This window comes from Triticum urartu, chromosome 4A, assembly GCF_056163025.1.
Source record: "Triticum urartu cultivar PI428250 chromosome 4A, HENAU_Tu73, whole genome shotgun sequence".
Lineage (NCBI taxonomy): Eukaryota > Viridiplantae > Streptophyta > Magnoliopsida > Poales > Poaceae > Triticum > Triticum urartu.
In genome coordinates, this window is record NC_141876.1 from 138,437,644 (window position 1) to 138,448,835 (window position 11,192).

The 11,192-nt window shown below is 48.5% G+C and overlaps 1 protein-coding gene and 1 long non-coding RNA gene across 2 annotated transcripts; both read left to right on the plus strand.

Annotated features, from left to right (window-relative positions):
* The first annotated feature begins 127 nt into the window (after positions 1 to 127).
* LOC125553666 (uncharacterized) lies at positions 128 to 1,189 on the plus strand. Its single transcript, XM_048717417.2, has one exon. The coding sequence runs from the start codon at positions 310 to 312 to the stop codon at positions 949 to 951; it is 642 nt and encodes a 213-aa protein (XP_048573374.1). The 5' UTR covers positions 128 to 309; the 3' UTR covers positions 952 to 1,189.
* A 3,949-nt stretch (positions 1,190 to 5,138) lies between these two features.
* Positions 5,139 to 8,295, plus strand: LOC147975141 (uncharacterized). Its single transcript, XR_015602013.1, has 2 exons — positions 5,139 to 5,371; positions 7,984 to 8,295. It is a non-coding gene; the product is annotated as an uncharacterized LOC147975141 (long non-coding RNA).
* The last annotated feature ends 2,897 nt before the right edge of the window (positions 8,296 to 11,192 follow it).

Consider the following 11,192-nt stretch of genomic DNA (forward strand, 5'->3'; position numbering starts at 1 on the left):
TTGGTCTAAAAGAAGCCTGAAAGGAAAGGGCCACTATGGCAAGATAGCGTGACTCACCGACGCGTAGTAGTTTGGCAGTTCCTCTTCTGTGGTGCTAGGCTGCTAGCCACGTGTTGGGCAAGTGATCTCTTTGGCTTTTCCCGACGGTCTGAAGTGCCATTTCTCTGAAATACCGGGGCAGTTTTAAGGCCGATCGTAATGTAAATCCAAAAGTACACATGGTTTCAGTATGAGCGTGAAGAACACTCCATGATACTCGCGTGGTGAGCGTGGTGGTCAAATACAGAATCAAATCGAAAATAATAATATATGCAATCAATCTTCCAACACCTCACATCTTCATCTGCCATCTTCGACACATACACAAGACGGAATCCCTCTCAGGCAATGGCTTCCTTCTCCTGCTCCTCTAGTAGCGTGATGGGCGTGATCTTGCTGCTCTTCTCCGTCCTCCTTGCGCCTGCGCGGTCGGCCAGCGACCAGATGATACTTGCCGCATGCAAGACCGTCGGCGGCGGGAGCACCTACTTCGACGTCACGTTCTGCTTGGAGGCCCTCGGCTCCGCGGGCGGCTCCGGCGGCTACCAAGACCTCGCGGCCGTCGCCGTGGACCTCCTCGCGACCAACGCCACCAGCACGGAGGCCAAGATCGACCGCCTGCTCGGGTGCGGCGGCGTGGAGGTCAAGGCGGATGACGCCGCCCTGGCGCGGTGCCTCCGGTCGTGCCAGTCGCTGTACGGCGGCATAGTGGACGACGGGCCTGCGTGCACCGCCGCGGTCAAGGGCGGGAGGTTCGGCGAGGCGACAGCGATCCTGGAGAAAGCCGCGGCCGCGGCGAAGGAGTGCGAGGGCGGGTTCGAGAAGAGGAGAGCGGCTTCGCCGCTGACGGCGGAGGACGACGACGCGTTCAAGCTCGCAAAACTCGCCGTCGCGTTGCTCCGTTTTGCTTGAGAGCCCGGAAACGGACATTGCTGCTACTGATGTTTCGATTTTTTTTTCTTTTCTTGAATATTTCGTATATTGCATACCTTTTCTTTAGGATAGCATAATAACCTTCTTGATTAGTTGTTCTATTTGTAACCGTGTCATGTGATCTGTGATCTGCGTTGTTGGTTAGATCATGTACCGATGATCCTACGTGTCGTCTGTTGTCAAACAGTCAGGGCGAAAATGTGAATTGAGGACTGCAGACCCTCTCGCAATAGTTTGAATTGCACGGTCCGGACAATTTTACCATCTAACGCGGTCATGTATCAGTTCACTCGACGGACGTCACTTTTAAGTAAGGGGGGACTTTACGGATGTTCAGACTGCTGCCACGCAAGGGTCTGACAACCCCGGCCCATCCAAAACCTCTCCATTTACCTGCTTTTTCCCGCCCAAAGCGATCAGTGCCACATTCATGCTAGCCCAGAGCGGATGTGACCTCTCACGTTGCTTCGGCATTAAAGCGGTGCGCCGGCCGACTGCTCCATTCAAACAACGGCGCGTTCGTCTGCCGCCCACATTAACCACCTCGCTACCTACCCAGCCATTCGCTCCCAATCTCCTCTCAGCACCACGACTGCCATGGCCTCCTCGAGCTCTAAAGCCTTCTCGGACAGCCTCTTGTCCGAGCAGAAAAAGAAGATCGCCACTATTGCAGCCTGCTGGCAGGATGACAGACGGACGAGCTCATCAGAGGTTAGTGTTGCAGACGCCCTAATGGAAGAGGCGGTCAATGAGCAGGCGCTAAGGTCATTGCTGGTTGATGCTGGTGTGACGCTCCCGATTTAACCGTACACTAATCATACATGCAAACGTATATGATCAAGATCAGGGACTCGCGGAAAGATATCACAACACAACTCTACAAATAAAATAAGTCATACAAACATCATATTACAAGCAGGAGTCTCGAGGGCTCGAATACAAGAGCTCGGTTATAGATGAGTCAGCGGAAGCAACAATATCTAAGTATAGACATAAGTTAAACAAGTTGTCATAAAATGGCTAGCACAAACTGGGATACATATCGAAAGAGGCGCGGGCCTCCTGCCTGGGATCCTCCTAAACTATTCCTGGTCGTCGACGGCGGCCTGCACATAGTAGTAGGCACCTCCAGTGTAGTAATAGTCGTCGGCGGTGGCGTCTGGCTCCTGGGCTCAAACATCTGGTCGCAACAACCGGGTATAAAAAGGGGGAAAAAGGGGAGCAAAGCAACCGTGAGTACTCATCCAAAGTACTCGTAAGCAAGGAGCTACACTACATATGCATTGGTATCAATGAAATGAATAGTATATGTGAACTAAACTGCAGAATGCCAGAATAAGAGGGGGATATCTAGTCCTATCGAAGACTACGCTTCTGACAGCCTCCATTTTGAAGCAGAAGAAGAGAATAGATGGTAAGTTAACCAAGTATCACCGCATAGTATAAGCCTACCCGGCGATCCTCCCCTCGTCGCCCTATGAGAGAGCGATCACTGGGTTGTATCTGGCACTTGGAAGGGTGTGTTTTATTAAGTATCCGGTTCTAGTTGTCATAAGGTCAAGGTACAACTCCGGATCGTCCTTTTACCGAGGGACGCGACTATTCGAATAGATCAATTTCCCTGCAGGGGTGCACCACATTTTCCAACACGCTCGATCCCCTTTGGCCGGACACACTTTCCTAGGTCATGCCCTGCCTCGAAAGATCAACACGTTGCAGCCCCATCTAGGCACAACAGAGAGGTCAGCACGCCAGTATAAATCCTATGGCGCAGGGGTCTGGGCCCATCGCCCATTGCACACCTGCCCGTTGCGAACGCGGACGGAAACAGACCTAGCCTCCCTAATACAAGAGCAGGCGTCCGAGTCCAATCCGACGCGCACCACTCAGTCGCTGACGTCAAGAAGGCTTCGGCTGATACCACGACGTCGAGTGCCCATAATTGTTCCCGCGTAGTTGGTTAGTGCGTATAGGCCAGTGGCCAGACTCAGATCAAATACCCAGATCTCGTTAAGCGTGTTAATTGAATTAACCGCGGACGCTGACTAAGGCCAGGCCCACCTCTCTCCTAGGTGGTCTCAACCTACCCTGTCGCTCCGCCATAAAGGTTCGTTCAGAGGGCCGTCAGGACAAACGTCCTTTTGGTCCCAATCCGTGAATCACTTGCGGGTACTCTACGAGCCGACCCGACTTTAGTCACCACATATATCATGTATTATGTATATAAGTATATACCCATGATCACCTCCCGAGTGACCACGTCCCGATAGTATAGCATGGCAGATGGACAAGAATGTAGGGCCACTAATGGAATACTAGCATCCTATACTAAGCATTTAGGATTGCAGGTAAAGGTAACAACAATAGTAGTAAGGACAGGCTATACATCAGAATAGGATTAACGGAAAGCAGTAACATGCTACACTACTCTAAAGCAAGCAGTAGAGAGAAGAATAGACGATATCTGGTGATCAAGGGGGGGGGGGCTTGCCTGGAAGCTCTGCTGAAAAGGAAAAAGTGTCGTCGGTGACGTAGTCGATCACAGGGGCATCATCGATCTCGGGGTCTATCGGAGAGAAGAGGGGAAAGAAACAGTAAATACAGAGCAAACATAGGTACCACTAAGCATGACATGACGAAAAGTAGAAGTGGGGTCGACCTAACACAGTACTGCACGATATAGGTGAAGGGGGAATTCAACCGGGAATGTTTTCCCGATTCCGGACGTGTGTCAGACAGACGACCGGAGGGGGAATGTTCCATGTTCAGATTGTTAGAGGCACCTGACAGGTAAACGGACCGCGTATTCGGATTCGTCACGCCGTTCTGAATAACTTTCATGTATAAAAATTTTCCATCCGAGATACGGCTTATTTTCTATAATTTTTCAAAGCTTTAAACAGTTATCTTGAAAATTGGCCAAGTCTGAGAATCGCTCAGTTTTAACACCATTTAGCTGTTTTCCGAAGGCTATAACTGTAGTTCTGTACATCCTATGGCTTAGTATCCTTCACCAATTTTTATCATCTTTCTGTGATCTACATGATAGTATCGTTGACATCCATGTTAGAGTTCAATTGCTTGATCAAAACTGCATTTGAAAAGTGCCACTTGAAGTTAATTTCAAAAACTGTTAAAATGTACGAACATAGGATTTTGTGATTTTCATAGGATTTAATCCTTACATCTTTTGAATTTGGTCCAATGAGATGTTTTGAACCTTATCAAGTGTACTACCTGCCTATAATATTTTTGCTCCTGTTAGCAGTTGTTTAGTCATTGTTTAGGGACAGTCCAAGGGGTTACTCAACGTAATATTAGAAAAGCTAGCTAGCAGCTATAGTAAGCATCAGTTAACATCGACAACAGCATACGAGTAGCAAGCAGTAGCAGCAGATAACAGGTAGGCACGCCGGCGCGTGCGCACGCGCAAGGCACGGCCAGCGCGGGGAGAGGCGGCGCGGGGAGCAGGACGGGGCGGTGCGGCGCTTGGCAGCGAGCGGCGCGTGCGTGGCAGGCAGCAGCGGGCGACGCAAGGCGGCAAAGGCAACAGCGAGCAGCGGTAGCGGCGCTAGAGGCCACGGCAGCAGCAACCGAAGTGTGACGTCTGGATAATTAAGCTATAGTAAATTTCTGTTAATGATGTAACGTCACCATGATTACTATTTCTAATTTTGCGTTAGTTCAAAACTGATTTAAATTTAAATTTAAAATCAAGTCAAACAGTAAAAGTTTTTCAAACATTAAAACTAAAATGTTTAGGTTGTGTCAAATAATGCATAGGTATTTATGATGAAGAAATCACACTTTTATAAAATGTTAGAGTACTCTAAAATGATTTAAACAATAGCTGAAACAATTATTTAAACGTCTCTTAATGATTAAATTATTGAAAACCACTTTTTATAACTACAAAAATAATTAAGGGAGTGGTATAACTACTATTACTAATTTATATGCTAACTATATGATTTAAAAAAACTAACTAAAACAATTTGAAAGATCCAATAAACAGAAAAGAAATTGAAAAATAAAAAGAAAAGACAAAAAAATATAACTCGCGACCCAACTGGGCCACGGCCCAACTGGCCGCACAGCCAGCCGGGCCACCTAACCCCTAATACCCCCTGGTCCACCCCCGCAAACCCTAAACCGCACCCACTCACCCCCCACGTCGCTAATCCCCTCCTCCCGATCCAGAATTGGATCGGGGCTCGACGACCTGATGCCGCCAGACCTCGCCGTCGCCCTATGCCGCCCGCCGACGCCGCACGGAGCCTGCGTCGCTCGCGTCCTCATCGGAGCTGGCCTGCCGACTCCGACCTCGCCGTGGCCTCCTCGTCCCCTCCCCGCATCACTACCTCGCGCCTCGCCGACCCTCTGAACCCCTGCAATGCCCGTGAGCCGCCGCCCTTCCCTCCTCCCCTTCCCCGTCTCGCGCTCCGCTTCCCCCTGCTGCTCCTTCGCCGCGCTACCGCACTCGCCCCGTCCCTGCTCGCCGTTGCCCCGGCGCGGCTTTGCCCTGCCGCCAGCAGCTGCTCCCCGCGCCCTCCTGACCACGCGTGCGCACCCCCGCAGCCCAGCGCTCGCCCGCTGCCGCCAGCCGCCTGCCTGCGCGTGGCCGCCCCTCCCCCAGTCGCGGCCTCGCTCATCCCGGTTGGCGCCCGCCGCCCCGTGCCCGCCGCAGTCCCGAGCTCCACCACCGCCCCGCTCACTGACGCGCCGCCACTGCCCTCACGCACCGGCTCCGCCCCTGCCCCGCTTTGCGCTGGCCTCGCCGTGCCATTGCCTCTCGCCGGCGACTGCCCCGCTCAGTGGCCTCGTGCTCGCCTACCGCCCCCTCTGCTTGCCTCCAGTCGCCGCCCGTCGGAGCCACACGCCGGCGCCCGACAGCTTCCTCCGCCACGGCGCATGGCCCCGGCCGCGCCCGGTGGCCTCGTCCGCACCATCGCGCCCGTTCGGGCTATGCCCGTTGCCCGCACACCCGCTAGGCCTCTGGGCCACTGACTGCTGGGGCCCAGCCCCAGTAAAAACGAAAAAGGGAATTTAACAATAAATAAAATAATAAATAAAATATTAATTAATTAACTTAATTAATTCTGTTTATAGATAACTAAGTAAACTTAATTAGCCTGCTAACTAAACCAACTAATTATTAATTTGTTAAAAGTCTATGACAGCTGGGATCCACACGTCAGTTTGACTCAGTCAATCCCTGTTGACTACTAACATCATGATGATGTCAACAACCACTATTTTAGATAATGTTGATTTAAAATAATTAAATAAATCCTCAAATTAATTTAAATCTTTTAAAATTAATATAAAATAAATCGTAGTTCGGATGAAAAAACTTTGTACATGAAAGTTGCTAAGAACGACGAGACGAATCCGGTTACACAGCCCGTTCGTCCGCCAAACACCCCTAGCATAGTGAACACGCAACTTTCCCCCTCTGATTTATCTGTCCGAAAACGTGAAACACCGGGAATACTTTTTCGGATGTTTCCCCCTTCGCTGGTAGCACCTAGTACTGCGTTAGGTCACCCCAAGCACCGCGTATTGCCATGTTATGCTTTGTGATACTTTGATTGTTATGTTATTTATTGTGTTCCCCCTCCGTTATTTCTTTCCGGTAGACCCCGAGACCGCGGTTGAACCTGTGATCGACTACTTCACCTTCGAGGGTCCCTTTTTGTCTGCAGAGCAACCAGGCAAGCCCTTCCTTGCTCACCAGATATCGCCTATTCTTCTCTCTACTGCTTGCATTAGAGTAGTGTAGCATGTTACTGCTTTCCGTTAATCCTATTCTGTTGCATAGCTTGTCATTGTTGCTACAGTTGTACCTTACCTGCATTCCTAAATGCTTAGTATAGGATGCTAGTTTATCATAAGTGGCCCTACATTCTTGTCCGTTTGTCGTGCTATACTATCGGGCCGTGATCACTAGGGAGGTGATCACGGGTATATAGCTATGTACTTATACATGATACATGTGATGACTAAAGACAGGTCGGCTCGTAGAGTACCCGTGAGTGATTCACAGATTGGGGGCTGAAAGGACCTTTGTCCCGACGGCCCTCTGGGTGGATCTTTGTGGCGGAGCGACAGGGCAGGTTGAGACCACCCAGGAGAGAGGTGGGCCTGGCCCTGGTCGGCGTTCGCGGTTACTTCAAGATAACACGCTTAACGAGATCTTGGTATTTGATCCGAGTCTGACCACTGGCCTATACGCACCAACCAACTACGCAGGAACAGTTATGGGCACTCGACGTCGTGGTATCAGCTGAAGCCTTCATGACGTCAGCGACTGAGCGGCGCGCGCCAGGTTGAACCGCGTAACGCAACTTCCTTTGTAATGGAGGTTGCTAGGTCTGCTCACCGGCCGCGTACGCAACATGCAGGTGTGCAATGGGCAATTGGCCTAGACCCATGCGCCATAGGATTTAGACCGGCGTGATGACCTCTATGTTGTGCCTAGGTAGGACTGCGACGTGTTGATCTTTCGAGGCCGGGCATGACCCAGGAAAGTCTGTCCGGCCAAAGGGGATCGAGCGTGTTGGGAAATGTGATGCACCCCTACAGGGAAGTTTATCTATTCGAATAGCCGTGTCCCTCGGTAAAAGGACGACCCGGAGTTGTACCTTGACCTTATGACAACTAGAACCGGATACTTAATAAAACACACCCTTTCAAGTGCCAGATACAACCCGGTGATCGCTCTCTCACAGGCGACGAGGGGAGGATCGTCGGTAGGATTATGCTATGCGATGATACTTGGTTAACTTACCATCTACTCTCTTCTACTGCTTCAAGATGGAGGTGGCCAGAAGCGTAGTCTTCGATAGGACTAGCTATCCCCCTCTTATTCCGACATTGTGCAGTTCAGTCCACATATACTACCCCTTTCATTGATACCAATGCATATGTAGTGTAGCTCCTTGCTTGCGAGTACTTTGGATGAGTACTCACGGTTGCTTTGCTCCCCCTTTTCCCCCTTTCTATACCCAGTTGTTGCGACCAGACGTTGGAGTTCAGGAGCCAGACGCCACCGTCGACGACGACTCTTACTACACTGGAGGTGCCTACTACTATGTGCAGGCCGCTGACGATGACCAGGAGTAGTTTAGGAGGATCCCAGGCAGGAGGCCTGCGCCTCTTTCGATTTGTATCCCAGTTTGTGCTAGCCATCTTATGACAACTTGTTTACTTATGTCTGTACTCAGATATTGTTGCTTCTGCTGACTCGTCTATGATCGAGCTCTTGTATTCGAGCCCTCGAGGCCCCTGGCTTGTAATATGATGCTTGTATGACTTATGTTATTTGTAGAGTTGTGTTGTGATATCTTCCCGTGAGTCCCTGATCTTGATCATACATGTTTGCGTGTATGATTAGTGTACGATTGAATCGGGGGCGTCACAAGTTGGTTTCAGAGCCGACTGCCTGTAGGAATTCCCCTTCTAACTCCTTGGCCGAAGTTGAGTCTAGTCATTAAAAAACTTTTTACTAACATGGTTGTGTGGGTTACGAGCCCACGTCGCCATTTGGGTGGTATTATGATCTTTTATTCCTCGACCTATACTCTGGGACTCTGATCTCTCCTCTATTCGTGTTAAATGAATTTTGCTAAATCTAACATTAGGATCTCGTGATCACTTTCACCCGGAGAGCATCTTATTACCGATGGTCGACTGCTGCACTAGAAGATTCCGAGGATACTCTATGATGTTCTTCTAAGACTTTGTGCCCGTTGCTTTTTCAATTCCCTACCATCGAAATGTCCCTATGGATAAATACAAGCACTTGTCGTTCTTACTTTTATTCTCAGTTGATCTTGTTATTACAAGATACCCCGAAATTCTCTCTATTGATACAAGAATACCTTGTGCCTACTGCCTTGCAGTTCTTTACCACATGAATACCCCTGCAAATAATTACTCGCACTTATCGAGTATTCATCCATCCCCAGTTGTTCATATGTTTCATATGATACTTTGAAATACCATCCGATCTTTCGAGAATCCTCTTTAAAACTATTGCTCTGCATATACTTGTCTGCTTGCATTATGGATGCTTCCCATAGGTCTAGCAACATTCATTAGTCTCCTTTGACACCGTCATTTTGATCCTATTGATTCAACATGTGTGCGAATGCACGCAATCATCGTTTGATCCTTTTAAAATTATCTTTCCGGCTGAGATGTCATTTTGAACATGAGCTGGTTATCGACCAATCAAATTGTCATCGATTGTACCCCTAAGCCTATTCAACTTCTCCATTCTTAATCAGACCATTGGCTTCTGATCCCTTGATTTGGAAATGATGATTCCTTTGCATTTGAGCTTTGAATCAGTCAGTTGTTTCTATAATCCGATGCCCTTTCATTCCTTCTTCCTATGATAGAGTACCGATACTCGCATCAGCTCCATTGTAGACCACAAGACCCCCTTGTTGGATTATTATCCGACAGTGTCCTTCCTATTCAATAACCTTGTGAGCCTTTCCATGGGTATATAATGCCTTTGGTAATTTGTATCCTCTGCATTGATAACCATACTGTACTTTCGAGCTTGTATTATTTACTCCGAAGTTTGTGGTATATGTTCCTAAGATGCCCCGATGGGTTGAACCGGCGCCTTCCCTAATCTGTGTGAACCCGAAAGATTTCACGGGTCATACTTATCTGGTATTGCACCAGGTAAAACTTTCAACAACTAATGTCATTTTCTAAATACGAGAGGTGAATGGAAGGTTATGCATTGAGGAAGCGGGAGTCGACCTTGAACCTTTGTGTTCATGCCCATAGACACGATGTAGATCCTATCCTGGAAGCTTCTTATAATAATAACTATTTCCTTGATATAATATCCTTTGGTATCGGTGAATTGATCCTTTGCAATCGTGGTTCCGACCATATGTTCTTCTTTGATCCCATTTCTCGGGCAAGTTTAAGCACTTGTCTTCTGTGGATCAATACACCTATCTGATGACCCATAAGTGTAGGGGATCTATCGTAGCCTTTTTGATAAGTAAGAGTGTTGAACCCAACGAGGAGCAGAAGGAAATGATAAGCGGTTTTCAGCAAGGTATTTTCTACAAGCACTGAAATTATCGGTAACAGATAGTTTTGTGATAAGGTAATTTGTAACGGGTAACAAGTGATAAAAGTAAATAAGGTGCAGCAAGATGGCCCAATCCTTTTTGTAGCAAAGGACAAGCCTGGACAAACTCTTATATAAAGGAAAGCGCTCCCGAGGACACATGGGAATTATTGTCAAGCTAGTTTTCATCACGCTCATATGATTCGCGTTCGGTACTTTGATAATTTGATATGTGGGTGGACCGGTGCTTGGGTACTGTCCTTACTTGGACAATCATCCCACTTATGATTAACCCCTATTGCAAGCATCCGCAACTAAAACAGAAGTATTAAGGTAAACCGAACCATAGCATGAGACATATGGATCCAAATCAGCCCCTTATGAAGCAACGCATAAACTAGGGTTTAAGCTTCTGTCACTCTAGCAACCCATCATCTACTTAGTACTTCCCAATGCCTTCCTCTAGGCCCAAATAATGGTGAAGTGTCATGTAGTCGACGTTCACATGACACCACTAGAGGAAAGACAACATACATCTCATCAAAATATCGAACGAATACCAAATTCACATGACTACTTATAGCAAGACTTCTCCCATGTCCTCAGGAACAAACGTAACTACTCACCAAGCATATTCATGTTCATAATCAGAGGGGCATTAATATGCATAATGGATCTGAACATATGATCTTCCACCAAGTAAACCAACTAGCATCAACTACAAGGAGTAATTAACACTACTAGCAACCCACAGGTACCAATCTGAGGTTTGGATACAAAGATTGGATACAAGAGATGAACTAGGGTTTGAGATGAGATAGTGCTGGTGAAGATGTTGATGGAGATTGACCCCCTCCCAATGAGAGGATCGTTGGTGATGATGATGGTGATGATTTCCCCCTCCCAGAGGGAAGTTTCCCTGGCAGAATAGCACCGCCGGAGCCCTAGATTGGTTCCGCCAAGGTTCTGCCTCGTGGCGGCGGAGTTCCGTCCCGTGAGCTTGCTTATGATTTTTTCCTCGACGAAAGACTCCATATAGTCAAAGATGGGCATCAGAGGGCCACCAGGGGGCCCACGAGGCAGGGGGTGCGCCCCCGCCCTTATGGACGGTGGGTGC